Source organism: Vanderwaltozyma polyspora, genomic scaffold (genome assembly GCF_000150035.1).
Source record: "Vanderwaltozyma polyspora DSM 70294 KpolScaffold1039 genomic scaffold, whole genome shotgun sequence".
Classification (NCBI taxonomy): domain Eukaryota; kingdom Fungi; phylum Ascomycota; class Saccharomycetes; order Saccharomycetales; family Saccharomycetaceae; genus Vanderwaltozyma; species Vanderwaltozyma polyspora.
In genome coordinates this window covers 89,938-105,222 of record NW_001834681.1, presented here as the reverse complement: position 1 = coordinate 105,222, position 15,285 = coordinate 89,938, and the positions used below count along the sequence as shown (strand labels likewise).

Genomic DNA, 15,285 nt, shown 5'->3' with positions numbered 1-15,285 from the left:
CTACAAACTCTATACCATATTATTGACCTAAAAGGATAAATGGTTTAAGAATTATGTTCTTTAACTAATTAATAGAATGTTACATTATACTACAAGTTCACAATATTGTCTTATGAATTCAAAAAAAAAAATATATTCCTTTTATTAAATATAAAGAATATATACGTACGAATTTTTCCTCTTATTCTCCCTTCCTGGGAAGTTACGTATTATACATAATACACAGAAAATAAATCCAATTATAAAACATATAAATTTGGTCTCTATTTCTACCCCAGATATTTCTAGATGCCTTTCCTCTCTTCTGGGCCATTCGTAATCGATATCCTCTTGTCATCTTTGTAATTCAACAGTTAGAGATAAAATAAATTGATGGTATTTGTGATATTCATAATCGTAGAATGCCAAAAGCATCAAAACCTAACGAAATCGGAAAGTTAATTTAGAAGTTTTTTTAATCTTTGATCTCTTGTTCACGTCTAGTTCTTCAAATATTAAATTTAGCTTTTTAACCTGTAAAATGATGTTTCAATCTTAAATCATAAATTCAATATGTATTCACCTCACCCATATCTCTTATTACTCTTTGTTGTCCATATCCCATTATATTAGACTTCAAGGGTCTCTCTTAGATAAAATAATACACTTTATCAAAACTGATCTACGACACTAATCATGTTAATTTTTACATCAAATTCCTGTAATTTCGATTCTTTTTCTGCGGTTACCGTCTGTAAACGACGGATCTGAAAATTTTCGAGGCGTCGATTATTCTGATCCAAAAAAAGGAAAAGTGTATACAAAGGGAATGTTGAAATCGGAAAACTTATTAGCTTACTTATTTCGTAATAATTCTTGATGTTTCACATATTTGAACAATAAAGGTAACCGTTTGGGTATATCAGATAACCTATACATTTGGTATTGATAAATTTGTAAAGTGTTAAGTTTGTTTAAGGATCAAGTGGGCAGAATATATTCAAATACAACACGTAGGGTAGTAAATTTGATATATATTGGGATGAATCAAGATCAGTTACCTTTATATGTTCCAGATACTGTTGTAACAGTAGGTTCGCATACTGCTAAGATCGTAAAATATTTAGCTAGTGGTGGTTATGCTCAAGTTTATTCTGCATATGTTACTCCAGTAGATTATTCCCCTGCTACTAATATTGCTTGTTTAAAAAGGGTGGTGGTACCGGACAAGAAAAGCCTTAATGCTTTAAGGGCAGAGGTTGATGCTTTAAAAGTTTTGAGAAATAAAAAATATGTGGTTTCTTATATAGACTCTCATGCTTCCAAACACTCAGGTCATACTGGTTCTTATGAAGTCTTCGTTTTGATGGAATACTGTTCTGGTGGTAGTTTAATAGATTTTTTAAATACAAGATTAAAGAATAGATTAAGAGAACAAGAAATCTTACACATCATGACTCAAGTAGCTGTGGGTGTTGCACAAATGCATGAATTACAACCTTCTTTAATCCATCGTGATATAAAGATTGAGAACATTCTAATATCTGAAAACGGCGAATATAAAGTATGTGATTTTGGATCTGTTTGTGGTGTGATACGACCACCAAGGTCTTATGAAGAGATGAAATATATACAGCATGATATAATGAAAAATACTACTGCACAATATAGATCACCGGAAATGTTAGATCTAACTAAAGGTTACCAAATAAACGAAAAATCAGATATTTGGGCTTTAGGTGTATTCCTATTTAAATTGTGTTATTATACAACCCCGTTTGAGAAGGAAGGTGAAAAGGCTATTCTAAAATCACAATTTCAATATCCTGCCTATCCAGTATACAGTGATTCATTGAAAAATGTTATCCGGGTACTACTATCAGTTGATCCATTCAAAAGACCTAATATATGCCAACTGATAGAGGAACTAAGTAGATTACAAGGAATAGTCCCACCGATGAAAAACTTTTATTTATCAAGAGCATTAGAGACTTCAAGTTTGATGCAGCCATTGCAGAATAACTCATATAAAGTGCCTATATCCGACATTCAAGACAAGCATAAAAGACAAATTCCAAATATTCAATCTTCCCCAGAAAAATTACCATCTATCCAATCTACATCTAATGGTATGACAACAAACAAAATTCTAACGAGACAAACATCTCCTGATATAGAGAATCTAAAAAGTAAAAGTTCCAGTAATTATTATAAATCAGGAAAAAATTACGGTTCCGAAGCTATTACAAGTGGCTCCATTGAAAAAGATTCACAATTTAATAATTCAAATTTATATTCTGAAAAGCCAAATCTATATTACAGAAGTAAAGACCAATTAGATACATCAAATAGAGAAAATTCTACTATTAATGACGTACCAGGCCAAATTGAAAAATATGGGGATTGGTCGTCTGTATACAGGAAAACTCGTAATAGTACACTGCACATTGGTAGATCAAGATCATCTTCACTCGATTCAACATCTTCATCATCGTTGTCAGTTGAATCATATACTGCAGAACCACTATCTAAAAATTCAACCGGTATAAGTTTAGTAAGAACTTTAAGTAAAAAGCTGAAAAATGTTATTACTGGAGAAAAAAGAAGTGTCTCCCCAGTTAGATCTCGTCAGAATACTGGTGGAAGCAGCAGGTCAGTATTCACCGTTCTTCATGAAGGGTTCACAGGAGGTAATAGTAGAATTTCATCTTCTGAGCATACCATTAGAGGTCCTTCATCTAGTTCACACAAAAGTAGGGTTTCTTCTTCAACTAAGAATTTTGAAGAAGGATTTATAAGGAAACATGTTGATATAGTGGAGGAAAGTGCAGAACCTAAAGTTGGTATAAAATTAAAAACAACCAGGGAGGCTAAAGATTCAATCAAGAGACGTGTACGTGAGTTATTACTAGTATCAGAGGATGAACAATATCACAGAACAGCTTCTGGATACGGCAAATATACCGATGTTCAAGAAATTGTGACTAACATTATGACGCCACTAGTAAAATCTACCCAGAAGACACCAATTGACTCAAAAAATAGTTCACCTCGGAAAAAACCTATATTACCTGCTAAACCTCTTCATTTGAGATCCCAGCCAAAGCAACAGACCGCAATTCTAGCAGGATCAAAGGTTGGAATTTAAGGATTATAATGCATAACTGTAAAAATCTTGTTATTAAATGACATCTAGAAATTTTTTTATTATAGTTACAATTTTATTTATCACTTGCATGAATAATACTGCATGCAAATGCGAGTATATAATTAATGATTTATAAATTTAATTAGTATTGATGATTAATTAAAAGACACCTCGGACTATCTTTTATTAAGATTTATTCAATAATGCAAAATATGACAGTGATGCTCCATTATCCGAGTGAACTTACAAGATGGCGGTTACTCTTCAGTCCATTCATCTAAGGAATCAATTATAAAATCTGTTGCTTCTTCGAACCGTTCCTCTATCAAACTGAAAATACCGTCACTATCACATCTTAATACCCGGCCATAACGTTTCCTTGGTTTTTTGCTATCGTTTTCCCCCCAACAGGAGTGATTTTTATCAGCAAATAGAAGCGAAGTTTTAAAGTACCAATCTGCTAGCGATTCTTCTACAAGAGGAACTAGAGCCTTCAATGGCTTTTTACCAACAAACCCAATTACTGACTTGACTACTGATCTTGTGTCTCTGTGACCTAATAGGTGGACTAACCCTGAATAAGCTTCCCCAACACCTATATATGCGATTTTATTAACATTTGGAAAATACTTCAAATTATTATCCCATAACTTAATTAGGACCTCTTGAGCAGTCAGTGATGCAGAATAGTTATCTTGTTCATAAAGTGTTTGCGGTATATTTACATCAATTATCCCATAACCTCTGTCCAATGCCCAATCATAAAATTGCAAGGACGCATCCATATATAGAGATGCCGAGGAATCAATCACACCAGCTATTGCATCTCTTTTAGACCAAATCTCTGGTGTGTCATGGACATAAATGATAGCTACATTTGATTGCAAAATATCCGTACTACACATAACAGTATCTTCAGGTAAATTTGAATTCATTAAAGGTAAAGGTACCATATTATAATCATTTGTCAGGTATTGTATTTGCTGAGCTCGAATTGCATCCTGAATTGGGAATTTTTTGGCAAAAAATGATTCAGATATAGGTCCCTTATATTCACAATTTGAATTTGTAATTTGTCTCTTAAAACATTTCCAATATTTAGACTTTAAATCTATTACTCTGTCAATCATCTCTATTGCTTCTGGCTTCGGATCTTTATCTGGCGCAGGTAACTCATCAGGAGGTTCTCCAATCAGGACTTTTGCTACAGCAAGAGCACTTCTCGCAATTGCGTCTAAATTATAACCACCTTCTAAAACTACACATAACTTACCATTAGCTAATGATTTTAACATGTGTGTCATATGGCCATAACAGCTTGGGGTAACATGACATTTACCGATAGTGTCACCATCGGCAGCATCGAAACCAGAGGATACTATCACTAAGTCAGGTCTGAATTCACGACCCATGGGCATTACAATTTGTTCAAAAGCCCAAATATATTCTGCATCTCCGATACCACCTACTGACCAAGGTATGTTACAATTGAAACCTTCACCTTTGCCCTCGCCTACTTGGTCATATTGACCATGAATGGTACCTGGATAATACTTACCCAATTCAAATCGATGCAATGAGACATAGAGAACTCTATCGTCATTGTAAAAAGCCTTTTGAGTACCATTACCATGGTGAATATCCCAATCTACAATCATTACTTTCTTAACTTTGTCAGGATAATTTTTTAAAATATTTTTGGTGGCAACTGCAACGTTACTAAACAAACAAAACCCACCAGCAACTTCAGGTTCAGAATGGTGGCCTGGTGGTCTAACAATCGCTAATGAATTTTTTACTTTCCCATCAACTATAGCTTTACAAGCTTCAATCGCACCACCACAAGATAATTTGGCACTAAAATAAGAATCGTTATTGAAATATACCGAATCACCTAGTTCAGTTTTACTCAACAATTCATCTCTATTCAGGTATTGAGTTTTCTCTAAATATTCTAATTGCTCCTTTGGATGGACCTCTAATATTTCTTCAGAGGTAGCTTCTCTTACTGGAATTTTGCACATTAAATCGCCGATATCGTCGATACCTGAAAGAGCAGGATCTCTAATCAGCCCATTTTCAGCCAGAATCTTGTAGATACGGTAAATACGTCTAGGGTCTTCAGGATGCGGGTCTATATATTCATAATATGAAGTATATATTTTTGCATGGTATCTCATTCTGACATCGTAACAAAGACCAGTTTTCAAAGGAGTATATGATAAGCTAGACATCATTATTCTCAAATCGATCAAAATATTTCACGTACTGGGTGGGAGATCACGGTAGTCTGAGTAAAGATATCAGGAATCGAACGTATATATTCTACTGATACTTTTTTTTTCAACTTCTTTACTTTACCAATTTAGCTGTCGTTTCAGAATATCTTACAATATATAGTTTCGAACCCTGCCTGCATCTACAACGACAATGAAGAAGAAGCCAGAAAGAAACCTGAATACCAAGAGACAACTTTTTATAAAAGGGAACAGTAATGGGGATCCGGAAGAAGACAACTGGTGTATCAAGATATACATCCATCTGTATCAACTAAGTATGTATCTCCATTCGAACAGTATCTAACATACTTGAACATTTCTCATTGCTACTGCTCGAGAGATACGAAATGTATACAGAATAGCGATTTGAATGAGCTTTCGATGAGGTTGAGCCTGTTTGTAGCGAGGTTTAAGAGGGAACAGGTTCCAAAATGTGATCCAGAAGTGCGGGTAACGGTGCACGAGACAGAGAACATGAAAATTAGAGCACGTTGTGTAATGCGCCCAGACTATCCTGTTTCGTCGCCATGGAACAAGCAAGTGGTGTTGGTGAAATTGTCTGTTGATCTGAACTGAACTGAACCGAACTCCTACTGTTCCCCAAATTTTCAAGTAATACTACTAATTGATTCAATTTAACCTTGTGGGCTACTACATCAAGACGCCGTACACAGTGACACGTGCTCTTTATTTGGGCAAGAGAAACAAGATACAATTGATGTTTCGACATTACAAGCAATAAATCGGGACCTTTTATTTCAAATAAACGCAATTGTCTATATCCATCCATCAACACTTGTGTTTTGTCCACATACACTTGAACTCGATCCCAATTAGTTCAATATAGCAAACGTTTTTTAATGTCTCTCTCTAACAAATACGACTTGTTACTTTCGAATGGGTTCCACCACCCCCCCTCTCCCCTCTCTCTCTCTCTGTGTACCCGCTTGCCCCTTCCCGCTTGCCCAGAAAGTTCTTGCAGTAAGAGCCGTCGTTTCTTCTTGAAGTGTCCTCTTTTGGCATTTTTCGAAATAGTCAAACGACGCAGCGCTACCACATTCACTCTTTCTATGGTTTAAGATAATTTCGAATTTATAATTATTCGCTCGGTTGCGGGGGGTAACCGGGTACGGATGTTTTACAGCTGAAATTTTGAAATATCGAATTTCGAATAACTATTGAATAATAGAATAGATTGATTAATGATGAATTCGAAATAAGTTTTAATTCAATACTTATTCATTCATTGATTTGATTTGATTTGATTTGATTTGTTCTTACGGTTTACGTTCACAAGGTTCTCTTCAAACCCTTGTTTAATTTAATCATTTTGATTTCAAGATTATTTATCAGGTTTACTCTACTTTTCATAGTTTGTAATCTAATTGACGTTATTTTATATTGGTACATTTAACTCAATATACCATACTATAATATTATAATATAGTATATAAAATCTGGTGATATCGAAGAAAGTGGCATTTTTTTGTTGTATTTTTTTTGATATTATATATTCAGAATTTAATTTGGTCTTATATCCTATCTACTGTTTGCCTGGTGCGTTGTTTCTGATTAAATTCACTTTTTCATCACAATCTGCTGGTTTAGATAGACATTATTCGTTTTGGTAGAAGTCCAATTGTCAGATTTTATCGATAAAAGTCAACATTACTGATTCCATAACCACCTTCCACCCCTCCCCTTTCACAAGGATTCATTTCTACTTTTGTTTTTTTGTATATATAAGTAAAAGTCCTTTTTATGTTAGAGATTGTTATAGATAAGGGAGACAATGGAATTTAAAAATATCGATTATAACAACAATGATGGGGAATCTTTGAAATCTCCGTCCTCCTCATCGTCGATTTCAGATATAGAGCCAATGGCCACTACTAATAGAAAGGCAAAACCGATGCAGAGAGAAAATAGTCCCTATATGAATCACGAAGGTAAAAAACATGTGAGAATAGCTATAGATGAAGATAAATCTACTCATTATAATGAAGTTTCGAAAGTACCAAGTTTTCAAAAGAGACCGCTTAGTGATACTCCTGTGGGTAGTGTTTGGAATTCCCCTAGAGGTTCAAATGAAAATACCCCAGAAGGTTCAAGGGAGGGTAGTTCTTTGAATTTGCTAAGATTAAATAAAATTACTTCAAATCCAGAACTAGATTCCAACACTTTTAACACTCCAAAGGATAGCCCACTGGCTTCTGGAAGATCATCACCTGGCAGATTCTTACACCCAAAGAAGAAAACTACAACTTTGGATGTGCCAGGTTTGACCAAATCGAAATCTTCTCCTGATGGTACTATCTCAACTGAAGATGCTGGCTCAAAATTAATCATCATTATGGTGGGTTTACCAGCTACTGGGAAATCATTTATCACAAATAAATTGTCAAGATATTTAAATTATTCCATGTACTATTGTAAAGCATTCAATGTTGGTAATACTAGAAGACAATATGCTAAAGATCACGGATTGAAAGAACAGGATTCTTCCTTTTTTGACCCTAATAACGCTGAATCAAAAAAATTAAGAGAAAAATGGGCCACTGATACTTTGCATGAATTATTAGACTATCTATTAATCGGCATAGGATCCGTTGGTATATTTGATGCTACTAATACTACTGTCTTCAGAAGAAAACATGTTTTGGAAATGATTAGAGAGAGGAGTAAAGATATTCAAGTGATGTTCCTGGAGACAATCTGTTCTGATAAATCTTTGGTAGAAAAAAATATTCGTCTGAAACTTTTGGGTCCTGATTATAAAGGTAAAGATCCAGAAACCTCTCTGAGAGACTTCAAGGAGAGATTGATCAATTATTCTGCTGCCTATGAACCAATCACAGATGCAGAAGATATCCCTTATATTAAAATGATCGATGTTGGTAAAAAAGTAATCTCTTATAAAATTCAAGGGTTCTTGGCCTCACAGACTGTTTACTATCTATTGAACTTCACTTTAGCAGAAAGACAAATTTGGATTACAAGAAATGGTGAAAGTGAATACAACGTCAAAGGCCGTATTGGTGGTGATTCTAACTTAACTGCTCGTGGTGAGAAATATGCTCTTGCCTTAACTAAATTTATTAATGAACAAAGGGAACTATTCCACGAAAGTGAAGTGGAAAAGAATAAAGAAGATTCTAACAAAAATGAAGACCATCAAGTCAACGAATTTTTCGTATGGTCAAGTACTCGTAAGAGATGTGTCCAAACTACTCAATATTTCGATGAGGTCGATTACCCAATTAAGCAGATGAAAATGTTAGAAGAACTAAATGCAGGTGATTGCGAAGGTATGACTTACTCTGAAATTAAGAGGAAATACCCAGAAGGTTATGCTGAAAGACAAAGGGATAAACTTCGTTACAGATATCCTGGTATAGGTGGTGAATCCTATATGGATGTAATTAATCGTGTCAGAGCAGTTATCACAGAGATTGAAAGAATTGAAGATAATATTTTGATTGTTACTCACAGGGTTGTAGCCCGTGTCTTATTAGGTTACTTTTTAAACTTGAGTAAAGATATCATCGCAAATCTGGATATCCCACTACACTGTGTTTATTGCTTAGACATCCAACCTTATGGTATCAGTTGGACTCTTTGGGAGTATAATGAAGCAACTGATAGTTTCTCTAAGGTTCCTCAGACAGGAATGAATACAAAGAAGGTGAAAGAAGTGGGTCTTGTTTATAAGGAAAAGAGATATTCTATTGTACCTACAGCTCCAAGTGGTAAAACTCATAAACATTTAGAGCCAAAATTAGTAAAGAGCGCTTCAGCTGATTCATATCCATCAATGAATGAAATTTTATTTTCCGAAGCATTTAGAACCAAAAATGGTAAGAGTAGTAAACAAAAAGCGGATGAAGATAAATCTCATAAAAAAGAGGAAATCAAAGGGATTAAACCAATTAGCGAACAGCCTCATCATTTTGAAATACTTGAACTAGAGAAGAAATTAGCAAAGTTAAAAAATGAAGAATCATCAAAATACTCAGATAACGATCCAAAATCTAATGACAATAACTGAATTTAATGAATATTTAAGCATTTAAAAGCAATGTACTTATGTAGATACTTTTGTTAATGATTGAGACATTTTATTTATATAATATGATCGTCCTAAATTAATTAAAATACATAACTAAATAAAATAGATATTTTTTTTTTTACTATCAACGATAGATATTATCAACTGAATTCTAATATTAATAATTGCTTCATATGATTATCTATTGTTACAAATATCGAATATATTTTATCACAATTCACCATATACTATACCGATGCCTTGTAACCATTGTTGCAATCTACCATGCATACCAATTATCAAATGACCTTCTGGAGGTTCCAATACTCCTAAACCGCCACCATGTACATTTCCTGCCATTTTGGATTCACGTCCTTTATTCGTCACCACTTGAATTGCATCAACCCATTGACCTGATCTAACATTGAATCTTGTAATATATTCATCTTTATCCAATTCAAAATCTTCAAAATGAGATGTCTCTGAACCAAATAGAATATTGCTATCTTCTAAGAAAAATCTCATACCATCTAGCGCTTGTCCATAATAAATTCTCACACATTTAACTGATTTTGGATGAAAAGCAATTATGCCAGTGTCTGACCCAGCATTAGCGCTGCCAAAAGTTACTGATTTTATACCCTTTACATCTGCTGAAAAACCATACTTCTCCATTGGGATTCCTTTAACCTTTAAAAGACTAGCAAAATCACCTATATCAGCTTCTGGAGCGTTAACAGCAAGGATTTTGATTCCAAATGATTCTCCGTACTTACCAATCATTTCTGCAGGAATGTGTGATTGAAGTTCTTTTAAAGTCATTGTAACTTCTGTCTGAGGGCCTGGACCACCAAGAGATTTTGGCAAGTATTCAATATAACCCTTTGCTAAATCTCCACAAAATATTTCAATAGAATATATACCTTCCTTAGATGTAATCTTACATGTTTCATTTCCTAATGGATACACAGCAGGTCTTGGATTAACAAAACCACCAATTTTACTTGGTCTATGGAAGGTTGGGTCATAATAATCTTCAGGTAAAGTAAAGGAAGGATGGTATAAAAATCTTAACAAATCTAGGTGATGCCACTTACATTCTGTGGATGGATCAATTGGGGATGCAACACCATTGCTATTAGTTCTAGTCGAAAATGCCTCTTCTGTTAAAAACGATCTGTTAAAAACAGGATAATCTCTTAACATAACACCGTATTCTTGATGCGGACACCCTAGAGAATGTCCAATTTCATGCAGAAAAGCACCTAAAGTTACTGTCAAACATTCCCAGTGAGAGCCACACTGACCATTGTCATTTGCAACTTCTTTGGTACTAACAGTTGTTGCATCACTGAAGTATGGGACAATATCTTCCATACATGTTGGCCAAGAGTAAAGACCATGAGAACCAAAAATGGCTAATTTAATAGCGTCGTTACCACCACCCAATGCGGCATGACCAGTAATGAATTGACCATCCCAATGGGAATCCATAAATACAACTGCAGCCTGAACCGGTTTTTCACTATTAGTAAAAGGACCACCATACTTTACCAATGCTTCCATTGCATATTCATACAAGGCACCGGATCTTTTTGCTTGTCTATTCTGTTGAGCTACATCATGATCACGGATTTCCTCCACCGTTCTATCAGAGTGTAAAAGATGGACCTTAACTGTGCTTCTCATGGTAGATTGAGATCTGAATAATGTATCCTTTGCAAACTCTTCTACAAATGAGAAGGTTCTATTACCAAAACCAGCACGCAGCATTTGCTCATTAGTATAAGCTTGCATCAAACGAGCACCACATCTTAGCTTTTTAATAGCTAGATCCAAACCATGACCTTTCTCTTTCTCCTTTTGAGAGGTAGTTGAATCGAATACGTATTCAGAGTCTTTAGCTAACAACAGACATAAGTGAACTGGCTGATCTTGTAGCATAGGTGTATAATGACATTTGATAATTCGTTGCAAACCTGTATTAGTAGTAAAAGTGAATCTGTTTTCACCTGGAGTTAATATCACAGTGGCTCTAAAAGTACTTTCATGGATAGGATACTCCAAAGATGGCAATTGGGGATGTTCCACTTTAATAGTCTTAGCTTCTTTATCCTCATTACATTTACCACGAATAATCAAACTAGGTGAGATAAGTTTAGCCTCATCATCCAAATTGAAGAACTCAATCGATCCAGTTACACTCATAGTTATCGGTATCTTGGTAGTGAATTCAGTTTCGAACTTATTCAAGCTGAGGAGAACCAAATTTCTTGCTTTCAAATCTTAAATTTTGTTCAAATGAACTTTTGATTTTGAAGGACCCTTTACTATCTCTTTATCTATCTCGCTGTTCTTTCTTTTTAATCATTTTCACTATACTTGACTTCGAGATTTCATTTACAAGTGTACACGTAGTTGATACCTGCACACACATGGTAGCGCTGCACTTTATTCCTATCTCTGTTATTTCTCTTTTCTTTTTTTCTGTTTATCTTTCGTTTTTCCAATTCTTGTTCTTCATATCGAACCTCAAATCCCAGTACTCATCTGACTCCTTACCAATTTCCAACCCAACGAATGCCATACAGAAGCCCAACCGCCCTCTCTCAGATTCCATATCTTACATCTTAAGGGAAGATCAAATTAAACCTCGATTTAAATCCTTCTAATGTTTATTTTTTTGTCTCAAATGACACACCCAATTGAAACATATAACCATCAAGCCATATTCCATAGATTAACATACCATGTAGAATGAATACCCACACTATAAACCAAAATTCTTATAACCAAAACTCACTTCTATCAGATCCATTACCATCCAGATATTTAAAGGTCAAGTTCATCAATTTCTAATGACTTCTTCCCTTTTATAGCTGCAGGACAAAAATGAATATCCGGCATCGCCCTTAATTTTAGATCTAAGATAAGATAAACGTCAAATGTTGAATATAAAAGCAAAACAATCGACTTTTAAGTTTTAAGTTTTGGGTTTGAGTTCAAGTTAGTATTCGAAGTTGTTGGTCGAGGTTCTTCAGAAATATTTTAGAATTAATCTGTCTCATTGTGATTTACTTTATGGTTTAAGAGGGAAAGGCTGGATACATACGTACTTTTATCTATAAATATTTGGAAATGTCACACCATAAGAGACGGGTATATCCTTCACAACAGTTTATTGTATCTAATGGCAATCCTTCATATGAAGATGATCAGTCGAATCTACCATTTATGCCGATTCCTACCAGTCCCAGGTTGTCAACTGATCCCGGTGGTTTATATTCTCCAGTTACTTTACATACACCAAAGCCAATGATTCCAATGACTGTAAATCAGCAATTGGATTATATGACGTCTGATCTAAGAAACTTGCAGATTAGGCAAGATGGGGCATCACAGAGTAATGTTTATGGATCTCCAAGAAATTATAGCTACTCCTTAGATTATGGTACTGTTCCTAAGGGAAAACCGATGAATCATTTGTATCCTATAGATTTAATGGCTGAATTACCTCCTCCGATTCATGACCTAACATTGCCCCCTCCTCCGTTGCTTATCCCACAACAACTTAGCTTAGTCCCTTCAGAATATTCGAATTCGTCTCCAGATTATATAAGATGTACATTAAATGCAGTTCCTAAGAACCATACTTTACTAAAGAAATCAAAACTGCCCTTCGCCTTAGTGGTAAGACCTTATCAAAATTTGAATGATGATGAGGACTCAGTTCCCTTGAGTGATGACGGCTTGGTGCTACGTTGCAGAAGATGCAGAGCATATATTAACCCATATGTAACTTTTATTGACCAAAGCAGAAGATGGAAATGTAATTTCTGTAGATTAGCGAATGACTGTCCTTATCAGATTGATAGAGGTTTGAATAATAGTATTTCAAGCAGATATGAAAGACCAGAATTATCAAACGCAATTATCGATTATCTAGCACCAAAGGAATATAGCTTAAGACAACCACCACCTTCGGTGTATCTGTTTATTTTAGATGTTTCTAGCAAAGCAATGAAAAATGGATTTCTTGTTACTGTCGTCGCAACTATCATCGAATCCCTAGATTCAATTCCAAATCGTGACCATAGAACGCAAGTCGGGGTATTATGTGTGGATAAACAAATTCATTACTTTTCTGTACCTTTGGATATCGATTCTGATAAAATTTCTATGATGGATATTGGTGATTTAGACGAACCATTTATACCCCAAGCGTCAAAGATTGTAGTACATCTAGCATCATGTATAAACAATCTGAAAAATGTATTGAAAACAATACCTGACTTATTTATGCACAATAATTCAACATACTTCGCATTAGGACCTGCTTTAAGAAGCGCTTCTAAATTAATTGAACATATTGGCGGTAAAATTATACTGTTTAGTTCGACATTGCCAAATATTGGAATTGGAAGATTAAGAAATAGACTAGACGGAAATGTAACCAAAGATGTCACTGAATTACTCTCCTGCCAAGATTCATTCTACAAATCATTTACTGTAGATTGCAGTAAATTTCAAATTACAATTGATTCATTTATTGCTTCAAATCACTATATGGATATTGCCTCAATTTCTAACTTAGCAAGGTATACAGGTGGACAGACTCATTTCTATCCTGGATTTTCTGCCTCGAAATTAGCTGATGTAAGCAAAGTTACAAAAGAAATATCAAAGCATTTATCGATGGACCTAAATTTAGAAACTGTGGTGAGAGTAAGAAGTAGTGTAGGAATAATCTCTAATACGTTCTATGGCCATTTTTTTAACAGATCGTCTGATTTGTGTGCTTTCTCTACTATGCCAAGAGATCAGTCTTATTTATTTGAACTCTCACTAGAAGAAACACTTGTAACCGAGTATTGCTATTTCCAGGTAGCTATATTGTTTTCGGAAAATACTGGGGAAAGGAAAATTCGAGTAATGACACTTGCTTTACCTACTACTGACGCTTTGGAAGATTTATATGCTTCAGCTGATCAGTTATCAATGGTGACATATTTTACCCAAAAGTGTGTCGAAAAAGCCCTTACAAAAAGTTTGGATGATTCACGAGAATTTGCTGTAAGATCATTACAAGAAATGCTCCTAGTTTACAAAAGGGATATAGCAAAGAATAATAATATTACCACAAACTCTTTGAAATTTTGTGCCAATCTCAGAATGTTTCCATTGCTAATCAATTCTTTACTAAAACATATTGCCTTTAGATCCGGTATTGTGCCAATTGATCATAGAGCAATTGCATTGAATCAACTAGAATCAGCCCCAATTCCACATCTCATTAAATTATTGTATCCGACCATTTATTCATTGCATGACATCCCTGATGGAGTAGGCTACCCAAATGATGAAGGTTATGTCGTTTTGCCATCCATATTGAACGCATCAACGACACTCATAGAAAGATATGGATTGTATCTTATTGATAATGACAACGAATTATTTTTATGGATCGGTGGTGACGCAGTAGTTGAATTGATACAAGATTTATTTGGAATATCTGATATTTACAGTATACCACTAGGTAAACAAGAGTTGCCAATTTTAGAAAATTCAGACTTCAATGTGAGAATCAGAAATATTATTGAAAAGCTCAGAGAGTGCAATGATATGATTACCTATAAATCGTTATATATAGTGAGAGGACCTTCCCTTAACGAACCGGTTACATCTACTACAAGCAGAGAGATTGCAACTTTGCGTTTATGGGCATCCAGTGCTCTTGTTGAAGATAGAATCCTAAATAATGAAGGATATAGAGAATTTTTACAAAATTTAAGGATAAGAATCAGTAGGTGACATTCTTTTTGCACTTTGAA

The 15,285-nt window shown here is 34.6% G+C and overlaps 5 protein-coding genes across 5 annotated transcripts; 3 read left to right on the top strand and 2 right to left on the bottom strand.

Moving 5' to 3' along the window:
- Window positions 1-1,021: 1,021 nt before the first annotated feature.
- Window positions 1,022-3,127, top strand: Kpol_1039p33 (uncharacterized protein; the record flags this gene model as incomplete). The annotated part of the gene is made up of 1 exon (XM_001646092.1): window positions 1,022-3,127. One exon carries the CDS (start codon window positions 1,022-1,024, stop codon window positions 3,125-3,127), a length of 2,106 nt encoding a protein of 701 aa, XP_001646142.1.
- Window positions 3,128-3,384: 257 nt separating this feature from the next.
- Kpol_1039p32 (HDA1/Clr3 family histone deacetylase) lies at window positions 3,385-5,364 on the bottom strand (the record flags this gene model as incomplete). The annotated part of the gene is made up of 1 exon (XM_001646091.1): window positions 3,385-5,364. The coding sequence occupies one exon, from the start codon at window positions 5,362-5,364 to the stop codon at window positions 3,385-3,387; it is 1,980 nt and encodes a 659-aa protein (XP_001646141.1).
- Window positions 5,365-7,198: 1,834 nt separating this feature from the next.
- On the top strand, window positions 7,199-9,454 carry PFK26 (6-phosphofructo-2-kinase; the record flags this gene model as incomplete). The annotated part of the gene is made up of 1 exon (XM_001646090.1): window positions 7,199-9,454. One exon carries the CDS (start codon window positions 7,199-7,201, stop codon window positions 9,452-9,454), a length of 2,256 nt encoding a protein of 751 aa, XP_001646140.1.
- Window positions 9,455-9,685: 231 nt separating this feature from the next.
- Kpol_1039p30 (zinc metalloproteinase family protein) lies at window positions 9,686-11,662 on the bottom strand (the record flags this gene model as incomplete). Its single annotated transcript, XM_001646089.1, has 1 exon — window positions 9,686-11,662. One exon carries the CDS (start codon window positions 11,660-11,662, stop codon window positions 9,686-9,688), a length of 1,977 nt encoding a protein of 658 aa, XP_001646139.1.
- A 930-nt stretch (window positions 11,663-12,592) lies between these two features.
- On the top strand, window positions 12,593-15,265 carry Kpol_1039p29 (uncharacterized protein; the record flags this gene model as incomplete). Its single annotated transcript, XM_001646088.1, has 1 exon — window positions 12,593-15,265. The coding sequence occupies one exon, from the start codon at window positions 12,593-12,595 to the stop codon at window positions 15,263-15,265; it is 2,673 nt and encodes an 890-aa protein (XP_001646138.1).
- Window positions 15,266-15,285: the final 20 nt, after the last annotated feature.